General features: G+C 32.1%; 1 protein-coding gene across 2 annotated transcripts; it reads left to right on the top strand.

Annotated features, from left to right (window-relative positions):
• The first annotated feature begins 10,456 nt into the window (after nt 1–10,456).
• Nucleotides 10,457–17,337, top strand: LOC130935601 (uridine/cytidine kinase UKL1, chloroplastic). 2 transcript variants are annotated; one of them, XM_057865420.1, is made up of 14 exons: nt 10,459–10,785; nt 10,888–10,979; nt 11,328–11,397; nt 12,035–12,153; nt 13,981–14,077; nt 14,370–14,449; nt 14,843–15,037; nt 15,295–15,378; nt 15,468–15,528; nt 15,696–15,756; nt 16,002–16,095; nt 16,195–16,267; nt 16,718–16,800; nt 16,891–17,337. In XM_057865420.1, exons 1-14 carry the CDS (start codon nt 10,590–10,592, stop codon nt 17,035–17,037), a joined length of 1,452 nt encoding a protein of 483 aa, XP_057721403.1. In that variant the 5' UTR covers nt 10,459–10,589; the 3' UTR covers nt 17,038–17,337. The 2 variants fall into 2 exon arrangements, with proteins under 2 accessions (XP_057721402.1, XP_057721403.1); XM_057865419.1 differs by having other exon boundaries at nt 10,457–10,785; nt 16,002–16,267.
• The last annotated feature ends 802 nt before the right edge of the window (nt 17,338–18,139 follow it).

An 18,139-nucleotide genomic window follows, 5' to 3' on the forward strand; every position in this document is an offset into this window, starting at 1 on the left:
AATTAATATATATGGATGTTTCTTCTGTTAAGTATCAGAATGTTTCTTTTTCATACTAAATAGATATTCTTTTATATATTTTTTGAATTTTATTTTGTATTACAATCTTTTTGGATATTTCTTTTGTAAAGTATTAGGATATTTTTTTTTCATATTAAATGAATGTTTTTTTTATATTTCTGTAATAGTTCAAGGACTCCTTTTGACTAAGATCAAGTGTGTAGTTTACCGTCTTTTTAATCATCAAAATGACATCTAATATCCCAAAACGCTCCCAAAACGCAGAGAACAATATCGTAATGAAGAAAGAAGAGAATTTCTCTAATGTTATTGGATTGGAATTGGAAGTTGGAAGGATACGGAGCGTAGAACCAACGGCAAAATAGAGAAATGATGCAACAGATAAATAAGAAATGGAAGAGCCTTTGGGAACTTATATCAAACACCTTGTGCGCTATGCACCCACAAATCCCATCCAGGAAACAAAATCCCACTCTAATTCTAATTCTCTTATTTCTGTCCCCTCGCCCTCGAAATTGCCGCCGCTTTAGAAATTGCACTCAAATTCAACTCCAACTGCAACGGCGGTTTCGGTAACACATCTGATTTACGAAAGAGAAGCGGTTCTTGTCGATGGTGGCAAATCCGACAAACCAGATATCAGTGATAGAAGAAGAGTGGGTCGCGGTGGAGAGGCAGAAAAGGCCTGACGGTGAGAGAGAGAAGTTTGTGTGTGTGATTGTTGGAGATGGGTAGATTAATGTGAGAGAGAAGATGAATGTTTTTATAGGTTTTAATTAGGTTTACTTAATCAATTTTTATTTTTTAAATTTTGAATTTTAAAAATATTAAAATTAATTAATTATTAATATAAATTAATGTGATTTTGTTTAGTTTTTGGCTGATAACCTTTTGGTTTCATATACTTTTCCTTATTAAATTTGGGATAACTTAAGTGATCTACAAGAGTGTGAATCTCTTGGTATTGGAATTTATAATCTATGTTGATTATAATAAAATTTCTACCATTCTTGTGGAGGAAATTAGACGTAGATTACATTGTACTTAGTAGCCAAATTAGGATATATCAAGGCATCACTCTTCTCCTTTCCTATTTTTTGCACTTTTTATTCTACATATTCGGAGGAGACAAAATCACAAATAATCTCTTAAAACCAAAAGTTCTGCACAATTTATTTATAAGCATTAAAAGTAATTTCTTGACTCAATCTTCCCCTTCTCAACTCTCTTGAAACCTTCAATTATGTTTAAACATTTTTATTATATTTTCATCTTTTTATCGTACTTTTTTTGAAGATTTTCAAATATGTTAAGAAGGGAGTTGAATCAAGAAATCATTTTCAATACTTAATACAAATAATAAAACAGTTTGTACAATACACTAAATTCAAGAAATTATTTGTAATTTTATCTTGTTCCATAGTATAGAACTGAGAATAAAAGAGTGCAGAGAATAAAAAAGAGAAGAGTAACGCCTCGATATATTTTAGTTCGGCCATGAAATACAATGTGTTTTATATTTAGTCTCTACTATAACAATGATAGAATTTTCACTATAATTAATAAGATTTATAAACACTAATTCTAAGAGACTCACACTCTTGTAAACTATCTAAATTATCCGAAATTTATCACCTAGATGCTAACCAAATTTAATTATAATCAAATTTAATTAAGAAAAATTAAGTGGATTTTAAATTCAGCATACTTTCGGAATCAAATCTCAAATAAAAAATTGAATGACTTTTATATGTATATATATATATATGAATGCACTCAAAAATAAAGAGTCAAAGACTGTTGGTATGATTTGCAATATGCAAAAGTTAATTAATTTTTCTTTGAATAAAATATTTTTTTTATAAATTTTGATTACTTTTTTCAGTGTTACAATCATTCCTAATTTAATCAAGGTAACCGTTTGTACTTTGTACATTCAATGAGTGTAGCCATTAACATCGAAGGAGAACCCTTTTCTTGTTTAACTCGACTGTGTACAACGCCTTTCCTCTTGCATAAAGATCATATTTTTGCATGTGATTTACTCAATTATGTATTCTCTTTATTTGAATTTTGAATTGCTTAATTTTAAACTTTAATTGTTAATTCATAAATATCTACAATATTCATTAAAAAAATATAATAAAAAATTATTAATTATGTTTATTCTTATAAGATACCAGATCAAATTTTAACTCAATACTTTTATATACGCTTTTTAATTAGTGTACAAGTAGACATGCATTATAACAATCTTCCAAAATTTATTGTATATAACAACAACGCTTATGAATTTTCCTTATGCTAAATAAAAGATACATCTCAATATGATAAATACAATGGCAAAATAAGTTGAAATAAACAATCTGTTGTCAAATTGGTCATCTTCTAAGATATTATAGGAACATCATGTAATTATACAAAAATATTATAATCTTCATGTGATGCAAATCTAAAAATACGAGGCATGTTACTTATACATTTTATAATAAAATTAAGATAATAAACAATATAAGGTGGCAAAAAAATATTCGAATGTTTTTGTTTAGGTAAAAACTCATATACGTTATTATTTTTATATAAAATTAATAATTAAAAATTATTAAATAATTTAATATATTCAACTAAATTATTATTTAATGATTATCAAATTACACATATTAAAATATTTTTCATTACATTTTTCTAACCGTTAGCCATAATAAATATGCAACAAGTTACTCTTCCAACACCTCTTATAATTTATCAGATTTTCATCTTAAAAAACATCTTTTAAAAAAAAAATAAAAAGATAAAAATACTGTGTTAGGATGGTGATTTTTAATTTTTATTTTTTAAACTAATAGTATATAATATTAGATAATTATTATAATAATATAAATAATTTGATTTACGCATAAAAACTTAAGACCAAATTGATTAATTTTAAAATTCAGCTATCATGTTATTTATATCTGACTTTATTAAATTGAACTCAATGAATATCTAAAACAAAATTTAATAAGTGATTCGGTAATCAAAGTTTATCTGACCCATTAAATAAAGTCAGATTAATTATTGAATTATAATATCTGACCAACAATAAATTTTTTATCTATCTCCCAGCCTCTAGTTTTTAGTCGTTTATTTCTTTTTTAAACGTAATCTTAAAGTCCAAGGCTCAGGAGAGTAAAAAAATCACATCAAAAGGTCTCTTTGAAAATTGGACCCACTCCTATTGGCAAGCAGGTGTTATGCAAGCATGGTAGGAAAAAGTTCGAAGCAATGGACTCCAACTTTTTGTTCTTGTCCTGCTTTAGCAAAAGTATCTGCACAGAAATTTGTTTCCCAGTAAATATGCCAGACGATGATGCACTCCAAGCCAACTAGAAGCTCTTTAATAGATCGAATCAGAGCAGATCGAGAATGCTTTTCCATTGGTGACTTTTGCACTAGTTCCAATGTACATCTAGAGTCAGACTCAACCACAAACTTGAGGATTCTCATCTCTGTTACTAGCTTGACCCCGAATGAAAAGGCAATCCCACGAAATGTGGAGTATCGTCTCTTTAACATCATGGCATTTGGGGCAGATACTATCTTCACTTAATCTTTTACTTTTCTTTTTGCTATTTTTTAAAAGAGTTTCATGAGTTAACATCTAACTGAAAGACTTCAGTCTCTGAGAAATCTTTAGTCTCCAAATTTTTCTGTACTTGTTACTACTTTTATTGTTATCCTTAAATAAAGCATCGTAGGTTGTTCTAATAGAAAATTTTTTATCTGTTGCCAGAGCCCAGCTCACACAATCCTCCTCTATAGAGATATTAGGGGCTTTCAGGATACGTAAATGATTAATCAACTCATCAGGTAAAACTTGAGAGATTTTTTTTCAGTCCCAATTCCCATGTTCATTTGCATAGTCTTAGCCCTTCTCTGCCATTCTGTTCTCGTCCAGGTTGATATTAGCAGCTTCTCTTAGTTGAGGAATTCCTAGAACCCAATGATCTTTCCAAAAAGAAATACCATTCCCATCTCTTATTCTCCAGACAAGATGGTTACAAAACTTCTCCCAAATAGAAGTGATTCCCTTCCACGCATTCGAGCTACTAGTTTTTTCGTGAACTTTAGGGATCTTGCCATTCCCACATCCGTACTTAACCTTCATGAATTAACCCACAGGACGTCCTTATTGTAAGTGAGACCCCAAGCCAACTTCATAAGGAATAACTGGTTAGTCTCATGAACTTTTCAAATATTCAACCCACCCTCTTCTTTGGTTCTACAAACTTTGTTCCAATTCAGAAGATGAACCTTCCTATCTTCTTCATTACTTTCCCGGAGAAAATTCCTATAAAATTTATCAATCTTATTATAAACCACCTTTTGAAGCTTCATAGTTTGCATATAGTAGCTAGGCATAGTGGATAGGGCAGATTGGACGAGCGTAGTTCTCCCGATGAGAGATAAAGTCCTCGTATTCCAAGATGAAAGCTTGGTTTGAGTCCGATCAATCACAAACTGGAAGTATTGCTGGTTGCATTTCTCATGAATGAGGGGAACTCCTAGATATCTTCTTAGATTAGATGTGAGGGGTACCCCAAGTTCTTGGCTAAGTTGTTGCTTGATATTGTGATTCACGTTCTTTGAAAAAAATATACACGACTTGCTAAAGTTAAACTTTTTCCTTGAATTGTCACAGAACATTTGTAGGGTCTCCTTAATAATTTGAACTTGTTTCAAGCTAGCCTTTGCAAAAAGCACTAAGTCATCTGCAAAACATAGGTGAGAAATATTAGGTTAATTTCTAGAAAGGGATATAGGTTCCCACTTTCTATCCTCTACTACTTTGTTAATAATATGTGATAGTCGTTCAATACATAAAACAAAGAGGTAGGGGGAAAGAGGGTCTCCCTGTCTAACTTTTCTGGTAGGATTAAATATTTTAGATGGCGAACCATTCCATAGGAGATTCATATTTGGGGATGAAATGCAATAGGCAACAACAATGATAGTGTTGTCCGGAATCTCCACATCCTTTAAAGTATCCACCACAAAATCCTAATTTAATATATCATAGGCCTTTTCTAAATCAAATTTTATCGCCATTAAACCTTTGTCTTGGTTTCTACTCCTCATGGTATGGACCACCTCCTTTACCACAAGAATATTATCCACACTAATCCTGCCAGGCACAAAATTAGATTGAGTGTTAGCAATAAGAGTAGGCATAAAAAAATTTAATCTAGAAATCACAATTTTAATAATCACTTTATAACATACGTTACAGAGACTAATAGGTCTAAAGTGACTAAAATTCTCAGGGGCTGAATTTTTGGGCATGATAGTAATCAATGTTTGATCAACTTCCTTAATGTTTCTCAGGTCTTGGAAGATATCCTTGACCCAACTGGTTAGAGATTCTACTACTATATCCTAGGAGTGTTTAAAAAATTTTGCTAGGATTCCATCGTTACCCGGTGCCTTCCAACTACCCATGTTAAAAATAATTTTTTTAACTTCCTCTCTAGAGACATCCTTCCCGAGATCAGCATAGTCTTCATCCTAGAGCATGGGAAACTGGTTATTAATTGAGTAGGGCTTGTGATTCGAGTCTGAAGAGTAGAGAGCCTTAAAGAAATTCGCTCTCCATCTCTTCAAAACAGAAATATTATCAAATATCAATTCAGTTTTCTTCCTCATTTTTAAGGGTAGTGACTTTATTTCTTCTACTTCTTCCATTGGCCTTCTAATGAAAGTATCTTGCGTATTTATCGCCAAAACTAATGTTATTACATCTAGACATTTGTTTTCAATAGCTTCTCTCTTGGATAACAATGATCTCATACTCCTTGTTGAGATCTTTTTGAAGTTTTTCTAAGAAAAGATTAGGAAGAAAAGACAAGTTGTTATTGACTCCCTCCAATCTGATCATAATTCGTTGCTTTTTTTTCTAAAGATGTATCTAAACACGTCCTTGTTCCATGACTTTGCTTGAGTCGTGAAGTTCCTGACATTTTGAAGTTCCTTTCACCATGTTATTATATTCTTCATGTAGAATCCAAGGCACGAGAAACCAAAAAGGTTTATCCCTCCCCTCATCATTAGCTACCTGAAAGTTAAGAAGGATACGTAAGTGGTCAGATTTTAATTTAGAAATATGCTTGACACCAACATCAAGAAAACGATCAGAGAAGAAAATATTACTGAGAAAGCGGTCAAGCCTTCTCTTAATATTTCTTCTTTGCCAGGTGAAAGGGCCTTGAAAAGCCCAAATCTCTTAACATTTAAACAATTTTGAAACTTATAAGTATCAAGAGAAATATTGGAGGATCCCCTTGTGTCGTTTATCGTAAGAATAGAGTTGAAATTCCATCCTAAACACCATGGGCCTGTTATGCTGTGAGCAATATCCTCCAGATTATCCCATAATGTATTGCGATTTTCTATTTGAGGACTCCCATAAACAGCTGTGAAGAACAAAGAAGCTTCTGTATTCCATTGAACCTCCAAGTGGATAAACTATCTATGTATAGTAATGGGTTTGATGTTCTAAAAATATTTCTTCCATAAACACCAAATACCACCCGAGAAGCCTTCAGCTTTACTGACACACCAGCTATCAAATCAAATTTTTTAATAATCATCTCTGTTTTTTTCTTAAAATATAGGTCTCAAGTAAGATGCAAAATTCACCTTATACTTAGTATATAAGTCAATTAACATAGAATGGAAATCCTTTGCAGAGGCTTCTCTACAATTCCAAATTAAAATATTCATCATAAAAAAAAGCTAGAAAAGATAAAGAGAAGACAAGGGAAGAAACTCCCTAGACAGAGGAGAGGAGAATTATATCTCCATATGCCGAAGGTCCTCGGCATCAGGTTGCTCTTTGACTTTAGAGTTGTCATCTTGCATAGGACTATCTATCACTTTAGTGTTTTCTGCCCTGGTATCCTGTTCATTCTCAGGTGCTTGTCTTTAATATTCCCTGTGTGACCTCCTACCCTTCCTCCCCTCATAGTGATGGCTATAAGATTTTCTGTGTGAGGGTCAAGATTGCTAATCAAAGGGATAAAGTTGCCCTCTTTATGACTGTTGTAGATATCCTTTCCTAACCTGTTGATTTGTTTCCAATATTCACTGTGGCTTCCTTCTTTACTTCTGTTATTTGTTGCAACGATTTGAGTGTTTTCTTGTCTTTCTTTATCAGCTTACTTTTTAGATTCAAATAGACTTGTTTGTGCTGACTTGTTGCTTGTGTTTTGAACTTCCTACTTGATTCTGGTTGATCCTTCTACTGTTGTTAGAGTTCTTACCTTTATTGGTTTTACTTGTTGTATAATTTTTTATTGCAGCATTGTGGTTTCTCTGTTGATTTTCTACGCTGGTATAGTTTTGCACTCCTTTTGCATTAGCATCATTTTTCTTTTTCTTATTGGAATGAATATTTCCTTCTGAATGCACTCCATTTCCCTCTTCTAGCTCTTGCTCCTTTAATGCATCAAACCTGTCCGCATAAGCATTTCTTTCCTTATTTTTATACGCATTACCAGTCTTTTGTTTATTCCTTCTTTGGGATTTTTTGACCACCATCTACGGTCTAAAGGAACTTTCCTTATTTGTTAACTCTTCAACATTCAAATTTTGATTGATTTGTGGGATTTGGTTATGTTGAATATTTTCAACGACTTGATTTTTCAAATCTACTCCCTGATATTCTGCTATCATATTTTCTTTTCCATTTTGTTCTTGTTGAATCTGCTTCCTTTGGCTTAGGTTTTCAGTGTTGTCACTTCCTCCATGGTGCCTCCAGCTAGATTTTTTCTCATGTTTTGCTGCACCCTATTTGGTCTCTTTTGTCAATTCAACACATCCATTCATTTTGTGCCCATATCTTCCACAGGAAAAATAAATTTGGTAGAGTCTTTCATATTCCAATTTGAAGTCTTTACAAGAGCAATGAAGGATGGTACAAGCTTTCTTCTAAGATCTATTCCAACACATATACGTGCGAATTTTCTTCTAGAATGGATTGAGGTGAGTTCGTTGACACGAAGCATGACTCCCAAGGAATTTTCCACTTTCCAAAGAAAATGCTTGTTGTAGAGCTCTGCCGGAAGGTTCAAAATTCTCATCCAAGTGGCCAATTTCTGCATCTCTGTTTCCTGTGGGATGAACAAAGGTCTCCATCTTTGTACTAACATATAGTGGTCAGCAATCATCCATGGTCCCTCGAAAAGAACATAACCATAGTCCTCATGACAAGAGAATTGGACCAGAAAAAACCCTTCTTCAAGATCCATCACCCATATAGCCTCCTTTCTGAACCATCTTCTATTTATCCATCTTTCCATAATTTGGGGGTTAATCTTTTTGTCTAGAGGTTTCACAATCAGCGTCTGTTTTCATGACCTGCACCACTCGTCATACTCCTCCAAGATCACTTCGATTGATGGTTTTGGATTGAAGGGAGCCTGAAACTCCGTACCAAGATCCACGGGTTCTTGATTAGAGAGATTGTCTTTCACCACCATCTCAATAATATCCTTTGGATTTAACTTATCTAGCCCATCTCCTATTAGACGATCTCTGTATGAGACTTTTACAGGTTAGGTCATAACAATTTTAGGTATCTCCACATCTGGGTTGATCTGCTGCCCATTTATAATTCCATTGGAATCTTTCCCTTAGCTAGATTCTTCTTCCATCACGACATCTCCTTGTCTTGTTGGAATTATCTTGATTTTTTTGTATTGGGTGGTGGTGTTCTATTTTTATTTAGTAAACTAATAGTATATAATGTCAGTTAATTATTATAATAATATAAACAACTTGATTTACGCATAAAATCTCAAGACCAAATTGATTAATTTTAAAATTCAACGACCAAATCTAGTGTCTGTTGTTTTGTATCTGAATTTATTAAATTGAACTCAATGAATATCTAATGCAAAATTTAATAAGAGAGTTTTTTTTTTTAAATTCGGCAATTTAAGTTGATCTGACCCATTAAATGAAATTAGATTAACCATCGGATTATAATATCTGACCAACAATAAATTTGGATTTTAAGACTACGTTTGAAAAAGAAATAGATCGAGAACGAGAGGCTGAGACACATAGACAAAAAAAAATTGAGACTAAATTAAATTTACGTATTGTATTTACTGTAAAATATACTGGATTGAGTTATATTTAAGTATTATATTTTAATTAAGATAAATATAAAAATTAAAGAATGAATTTAAAATTAAAAAAATTAAATAAAAATATTTTTTTAAAAAATATTATTAAAATTTCAGTATCTAGTCTAAAAATTTTTAGTTTTTTATTATTATTTTTTATAAGTACTAAAAAAATTAAAATTTTATATTTTGAAACTAAAATTTTAATTTTAATCTCTAACTATTAAATACAGATACTGGAACTCAATTTGAGTTTCAATTTTATTTTCTACAAATAAATACTATCTCCTACTCAAGTTCAATTGAAGGTAATTAAGAATTTTTTTTCTACTATTTCAATTATGTGGATTATACAGGTTTGTGAAGTTATCTCCGATTAAGATTAGATCTTATCGTCTAACTCATTTATAAATATCTAGATCAAAAGTAAATAATTTATCTAATTTTTACTTAAATATAAATATCAGAGTCAATTTGGATATTCTAAATTTTAAATTTTTATTTTAGAAGAAAAAATGTGATATCTTACCATTGAATGATTTCTTTCTCATATTTTCTCTTGGTCCCATTTATAAAATAAATGGTGAGAGATTACACTTTATACTTGTAAAATTCAAACTTTAGAGAATCTCTGTGGATCCCTATAATTTCACCAAATTTTTAATTAGGTTCTTATACTTTTTTTCCTTTTAATTAGGTCTATACACTGCTTTAATTTTGTAATTAAGTCCTTCATAGTGTAAAAAATATTAGAGTTAACTGAATATTTGTTCGCAAATTGAAGGTATTTATAATTAAAAACTTAATTAAATCTTTGACAACATGTATTTTGGTAAAAATATTATGTTAATTTTAACATTTTTAACTTGAAAATGACGTAATTACAAAATTAAAAGTAGTGTAAGAACCCAATTGAAAGAAAAAAAAATATAAGGACCTAATTAAAATTTGATGAAATTATAGAGACCAACAGAGTAATTAAACCAATCCAAATCTCAAATTAATTGCTATTTTTTTTAGTAAATGTATTTTTTTAATAAATTTAATTCTTACTACACTAACATAAATATATTTATTTTTTTGGATAATTATTCACATAATTAATATAAAAAATAATTATTTTTATTGAAATGACAATTAAATGTATTAAAATTAAATTTTTCCTTATAATTTAGTCATTATTTTAAATAAAAGGAAATATAATTAAAAAAAAAAGACACAGGGGCTTCATAACACGAGGTATATTCGAGTGGCTCACTTAATTAATTGGCACAATACAAACACCAACCTTGACCAAATTCAACTTCACTCCACCACCACTGCCTTCTCCACAAATATCAAAACACAAGAAGCAGCATCTCAACTCTCAACATAACATAACATTGACAGAGCGAGCGAGAGATGCCGGAGGAAACCACGTCGATCGACTATGTCATGGAGGCAGCCTCGGGGCCACACTTCTCCGGTCTCCGCCTCGACGGCCTCCTCTCCTCCCCGCCCTCCTCCTCTACCTCCTCCCCCGCCCACCGCTTCTCCTCCGCACCCGATCTTTCCTCCGCCCTATCCCCCGATTCTCTCAACCAGCCCTTCGTTATTGGTCACTCCTCCTTTCTTCCATTTTTCCCTATACTTTATATCTTTTAATTGTTTAAGTTAATTATTGAATGCAACTGAAACAAAGCTAAACATGCGTGCGCAGGTGTTTCTGGAGGTACTGCTTCTGGGAAGACCACTGTCTGTGACATGATCATTCAGCAGCTTCATGATCACCGCGTTGTTCTTGTCAATCAGGTTCCGATTTTTTTAAATAATAATAATAATAATAATTGTTAAGAGTATATTTTAGATGTTATATAATAATATAGTATCATATTTTGCCTTGTATTTATATTGTTTTAGTTTGATTGTAGTTTAATTTTCTTGATATAATTATATTGTATTTTTAGCCTATAAATAGACATTCATCATTGTACATTGACACACAACATCTAGGTTATTTTTGAGTTATTATCGTGAATTTTATTAATAATAATAATAATAATAATAATAATAATATAATAATAATAATAATAATAATAATAATAATAATAAGTTTAAAATTGTTGCATTAGGTGTATTTGGTTGTGTTTGTGTTTGTAGGATTCATTTTACCGTGGTTTGAGACCTGAAGAGTTGGAAAGAGTTCACGAGTACAATTTTGATCATCCAGGTATTTTTTTGAAAAATTATTTTATGTATTTATTTATACAAGCATGGCATCTTAGCTTGCAACTTCATAGAATGCAAATCAAGTTTAAAGAAACATTTTGATTTTTTCCCTTCTTGGATTGATTTTGTAACAATAGAATCTACTCAAATTTGGTTACATTTGATTATATGTGTGCTTGATTTGATTCTAGCTTTGTTTGTTGAAATTGACCTGTGTTCAGTAGTTAACCTTTATAACCGATTTTCTTTCAGGTAAAAGCTGGTAGTGCAAATTACAACTATAAAATCAACTTAATTCATATTTAATGTGTTACAACTTCCTAACATGGAAAGCGGAACTTTTTATCAAAAAATAAAAGGAAAGAAGAAATTGATTCATAAATCAATTTGATGATATGTTTTGGTTATGAGTTTCAAAGATGGGAGGTGGTTTTTGAAATCCAATTCAATTAAAATCATTTTCAGTTTTAAATAATTCCAAAATATCCTTTTTCTGGTAGTGAGTTCCAACATATCCTTAAATGATTCTATTGTTTTGCACACCAAAAAAAAAGGAAGAAAAGAAAAGTTGTTTTATTGCCTTTTTTTGTTTTTATCTTATTTCCATTGCCATATGTTGGATCTTTATTTCCTTGTAGATGCCTTCGACACCGAACAGCTATTAGAGTGCATGAGAAAGCTTATTGCTGGCCAGAGTGTGCAGGTGCCAATTTATGACTTTAAGAAGCACCAACGGTGTTCAGATAGTTTTCGGCAGGTATCATTTCCCAGAATGTTCAAGAATATTTATATATGTAGTTGATGGATAAGGTTTACAAGTGGTCTTAGCAGGTGGTGCTTTAAGCATGACATTAGCCATTTTTTGTGCAAGTGAAGATGCAATGCAACCTTGAATTAATAGCATGATAATTGAATTTGGTTATTGGACATTTCGAGCTGCCTTTGGATTTGCATTATTCATTTGTTTTCCGCCTGTTCTGATTTGTTTCAGTCATTGATGTTGCGAGTTATACCCAGTATGCCCTTCAGTTACTTTAGTCTTCTAGATACAATAAAATAGTCTTATCCAGGATTTACTAATGTGGTTAATGCATATATTTTATGATTGAAAGAAGAAATATAATTAGATGGAGGAGTGCAAAGCAGAATTAAGTTATATGAACTATAATTAGAAGAGAGAACAATCATGTAGGCCCATTGGTTTTTTAGGTTGATATCTGCATAAAAGTTAATGGTATACCAGATCCATAAGTAAAATCTTGTTTTAAGTTTGGCCTATATACCCTCACCCTGGAAAAATGGAGGTCATCATGTTATTAGGGAGAAAAGAAAAACAATGAGAGATGTAATGAAGCAGAGGAAGTCTTCCATTCCTCTTCTTATATTAATCTATGGAGCTTTCTTCCAAAATCATTGTGCTGACACCAATAAGAGGTCAAAAGAATGGAACACATGGCAGAAGTTTTCCTTTTTACTCTTTCCAAAACCTTGAAACCTTAAAACTTACTGGGTTTTAACTCAGTACAAACTCAAGTTCCACTGTGCACACCAAAAGCCTTTTCCATGCAATTGACTGTTGTTCAATTCAGAAACATTTGTGTTGCTGTCTAATTAAAATCTTTCATATGATGCATTTTAGTGGGAAAAAAAAAATTTGTTCAATTCCCACCAAATATAATAAATAGTGTATTTTGCACATGCAAAATATCCATTGAAATATTTTGTATGTCTTACGTGTGGTCCAAACTCCATTTGTTTTTACATAGAAGAAATTTTATACAGGATTAAGTGGAGAATATACAAAGAGAATGGAAGATAAGAGGTCCTTGTTAAACTGAAAACAAGAACCAACAAACGAAATCATGAAAAGAACAAATCTTCCCAATTTCTTAGGCTCATTATATTCGAGTGAGAAACCTCTACAAAATCTTGCACCAAGTAAAAGCCGAGCACGTAATCCTATACCACAACACCTGCTTGTCTGTATATTATTTGTCATTAAAGCAGCGTAGTTACATTCCAGAAAACTACATCAAACCTTTGAGCATAACGCTACAAGAAAAGTGATCAGCATTCTTACATAATTTGAAGCAAAGACAAACAAAGTTAGATTTAATAAAGCAAAGGACCTTTCTAATCCTCTGCATTGTCAATGACTTGGATGGCTTTTCTTTCAAAACCTTGGGTTGAAAACAACGATTGACCATAAGAGTGTAAACATGGCGAAAGTTTTCCTCCTTTCTCTTTCCAAAACCTTGAAAATCTTGTAATAATTATATCTGAATTTAGTCCAAACCATTTCTGAAAAAGCTCCAACATGAACCCTAAAATTTTCTGTAATGGAAAACACTGATGGTCAATGTAAAAACATTTCTGTTGTTTCCTTGATAGTCTTGCTTCATGCATACATCAGTAGATGAACTTAGTTCATGAGGTCCTACAAAATATAAGTACATTTTGCACCTGTTGAAGTATTTACCATATTTTATATTTTATGAGCATTCAAATGTATCAGACATTGCTGTGGCAATAAATTTTGTATTTTTTTATGGTTTTTGATTTGCCATCTCTAATTTCTGCTCAGGTCAATGCTTCTGATGTCATTATATTGGAGGGAATTCTTGTTTTCCATGATCAGGATGTCCGGGATTTAATGAACATGAAGATCTTTGTTGACACAGGTTTGTTTGATATGCCCCATCGCATGTCATGTATTTTTATAAAATACTGGGAATTTATTGGGAAAATTTTCCATCTCTATTTCTAACGTCCTCTTGTTTTGAATCGTATTTATGCAAGTGCTTTTAAAAAATAAATTGAAATGGAAACTTTCCCTATTAGATTGGCTGCCAGCTTAGGTTTGAATATCACTATGCATTATACAAAATCTATTATTCTTACACTCTATGAAAGCTATCCCTTGTTCCTTATTAACTCTAGTTTGATCTTTAACTGTCAATTGTTTGTTTGCAGATGCTGATGTGAGACTAGCTCGTAGGATTAGACGTGACACAGTGGAGCGAGGGAGGGACATAAACTCTGTTCTTGAACAGGTATTGCCAACAATATTCTCAGTAACCACAGTTTAATTGCACCTAGGCTAATAATGAGTATGAATTCTTATATATATTTTTTAATGAGTTTGACGCATGAGATTTGGATTGATAAGTTATATGCTAGACTATGTCAGTTGATATGTATGAAGAGTAGTTTGATCTAAGAGGTGAAGCTGAGTAAGGTATAGAATTAATGGGATATGCATGTATTAATGTGAAATAGGCTAAAGGAATTAGTGAAATGATATGGTTGTATTAGCTGTAATGCTGTGAGAATTTATTGAGATTAGTTGGACAAGCCTATGGATGTTAGGATATCCTTTTTCAAATGAAATGTGAACAATCACTTCTAAGATTTATATCTTACTGTCTACAATGCTGATTTTGCAGTACGCAAAGTTTGTTAAGCCTGCCTTTGATGATTTTGTTCTACCGTCAAAGAAGTATGCTGATGTGATCATTCCTCGGGGAGGTGATAATCATGTTGCCATTGATTTGATCGTGCAACATATCCGCACAAAGCTTGGTCAACATGATCTGTGCAAAATATATCCAAATGTTTATGTTATTCAATCAACATTCCAGGTATATATAAACATCTTCTGTGATATTTTTATCCCCCCCTCCTTTTTTAATTTTCATTTTTAGAATTCAAAATTCTGGATGATCATGTGGCATAGTCATGTTTCTGATAGAAACAGACCAGATAACTTTCCTCAATGAAGCATTTTACAGACCTGGATAATTTTTGCAGTTATCATTTCTGTTTATAGGCTACAAGCTGGTATAATTTTATTTGTTCCTTTTTTTATTTGGTTGTTTATTGATTGTGCTCGTCTCAGATAAGGGGGATGCATACATTGATTCGTGACAAAGACATATCAAAGCATGATTTCGTATTTTATTCTGATCGGCTTATTCGTCTGGTACTGTATGCGCTATTGCTCTCTTATTGTGGGTTTTTATTTCCTTAGTGTGCTGGTATATCAGAGATAACTTCGTTTTCTTATCATAGGTTGTTGAGCATGGTCTTGGTCATCTCCCATTCACCGAAAAGCAAGTCGTTACTCCAACAGGTAATTTTCTGCCCTAGTCCAACTCTTGGAAGTTTTTATGTTTATCACAACCACTGTTCTTGGTTTGGACCAAGAGTTGTGTTTTGGGAACTGTTTCATATATGCTTACTACATGAACTTTGGCTTGTGTTGGTTATACTGATTCACTGAAATCATGTTTCAAACAGGATCTGTCTACACTGGTGTTGATTTCTGCAAGAAACTATGTGGTGTTTCAATTGTTCGAAGGTGAGCTTTGAGCCAGGTATTGGTTTTGGCAGGTCCAGTCTAATTAGGATAGTGCTACTATAAATGCATTGATTGAAGCTTTAACATTACTTCTCTTTTTTGGTTAGACTAGTAGTCTAAGTTTGCGTTTACCATATAGTTATCAACTTATCGTTCAGTCCTTATTCTAAATTAGAATTATTCACCATGATATTCTGTCTAGGCCATTTGCCTCAAGCTGGATATTTGTCATTTTTGTATAACAGTGGTGAGAGCATGGAGAATGCACTTCGTGCATGTTGTAAGGGCATTAAAATAGGGAAAATTCTGATTCATCGGGATGGAGACGATGGACAACAGGTATATAAAACTTTCAGAACAGAAGTGACTTATAGGAGAGACCTCATCTATAGGATGGATGTTGTGTTTAATGGTAGAATCCTTTGCTTTTTTGAGCAGCTTATATATGAGAAGCTTCCCAAGGATATTTCAGAACGGCATGTCTTGCTTCTCGATCCTGTCCTTGCTACAGGTGATTTCTTTATATGCTCTTGAAAATTTCCTATGTTTTCGTCTCTTTAACTATTTAGTGTTCTAATATATCTATATTACTGTTTTCATGTTACAGTGGGATATATTTACTGAAACTTTTTATGCGAGCAATTCATGCTTGCCCTTCTATTGTATTCTTTAATTCATGTGGGAGAAATCCTATTTCATATATGTAGGAAGTGTTAGCCTAGGAAGGGAAAGTAGCTATTTACTTCAAGTTGTTCACTCTAACGGTGTAGCACAATGGTTGTTACTGATTCGCATCATATTTGTGAACATGGAACACTATTGTATTTTCTTTTTTTTGTTTTGGGAGCGATGACCATTAAATATTTTCATTATTATTCTGGTCGTCTAGCATTGATTTGTGTTGCTAATTCATTTTGTTTCGATGCTGATAAAATGTTGACATCAATAACTTACATTGTAGGTAACTCCGCCAACCAAGCAATTGAGTTACTCATTCAGAAAGGAGTTCCAGAGTCCCACATTATATTCCTGAATCTCATTTCTGTGAGTTAAAATTTGGATGCCTTCACTGCATATATAATCGCAAGTATTTGTTTTTTATTTCTAACTCAATGTACACACTTTTGAATTCAGGCTCCTGAGGGGATCCATTGTGTGTGTAAACGGTTTCCCGCACTGAAAATTGTCACATCTGAGATTGATGCCGCCTTAAACGATGAGTTTCGGGTTATCCCTGGATTGGGCGAGTTTGGGGATCGCTACTTTGGTACAGATGATTGATCCTACAGGCTAAGTGTAACCTGATCTATTTGGGTAGGCTGCGTAGTCATAAGAAATGAAAAGGAGAACAATGCATTGTAATGAGATATAAAAGATTCAGAAGCCGACTTTGTCTATGATTTGGTGCAACCAGATTAAAATAAAAACGAGCGTAACTCACTGTTATATTGATAATGCATGAGTGGTTTTCATCATGTTAGTTTGCAGTAAAGATGGTGTCATACAAAAAATGCTAGTAGAAAATTCAACCTATGTATCTGTTTGGTGATTATGTGCAAAAAAGCTTTTTGCTATACATAATACATAAATAGGTCTAAAAAATGTATCGAAAATGATTGAACATTGAAGTAACAAATGAATTAGTAGGTTTTACGTATTTCTTTTGAAGTATACATAACCCTAATAAAAATATGACAAAATATTCACATTATAATATTTAGGAGTGAATTTTTATTTTCAACTTTAACAACTAAATTGTTAACTTCTAATTCTAGACCTGCAGCGACAATAATAATGCCTAATTATATAGCATGGTCCAACAATGCCATTGCGTTTTGTTATAAATTTGGAGTTAATTTATTAATGTGTTGATCTCTTTTGGAAACATTTTCTGGTTTTTCACTTGATGATCAAATAGTTTTCACAATTTTAAATTATGAATCTAGTTAGTTCCTCCGTCAATTAATAGTGTTAACGGAAATTTGAAATAGAATGTTAACGGCCACTATGACATGTTATTAGGTGAGATGATAAGGCGAGAGATGTGTTGTTTCCTGCTTGTACGGGATAATGAAATTGGTCATTCAATATCCAATCTTAAACGGTGACTCTATCAACAATGTCAATGGAAAAATAATGTGGAAGACTGGAAGTTAGCTGCCAGTAAGGATGAAATTGTATCCATGGCGGGTGCTTTGCGAATTGCGAGGCGAAATTGTTATCAAATTTTGATAATTTTTATGCAAATTTAATTAAAAAATTAAAATATTTTCATTCTTAGAAACTGATAAGCATAAAGAATTTTTTTTTATGATTTTGGTTTTTTAAGGAATAAAAAAAGTTCAAAAATTAAATTTTATTTTGACTTTTATTATAATTTTTT

Source organism: Arachis stenosperma, chromosome 6, assembly GCF_014773155.1.
Source record: "Arachis stenosperma cultivar V10309 chromosome 6, arast.V10309.gnm1.PFL2, whole genome shotgun sequence".
Classification (NCBI taxonomy): domain Eukaryota; kingdom Viridiplantae; phylum Streptophyta; class Magnoliopsida; order Fabales; family Fabaceae; genus Arachis; species Arachis stenosperma.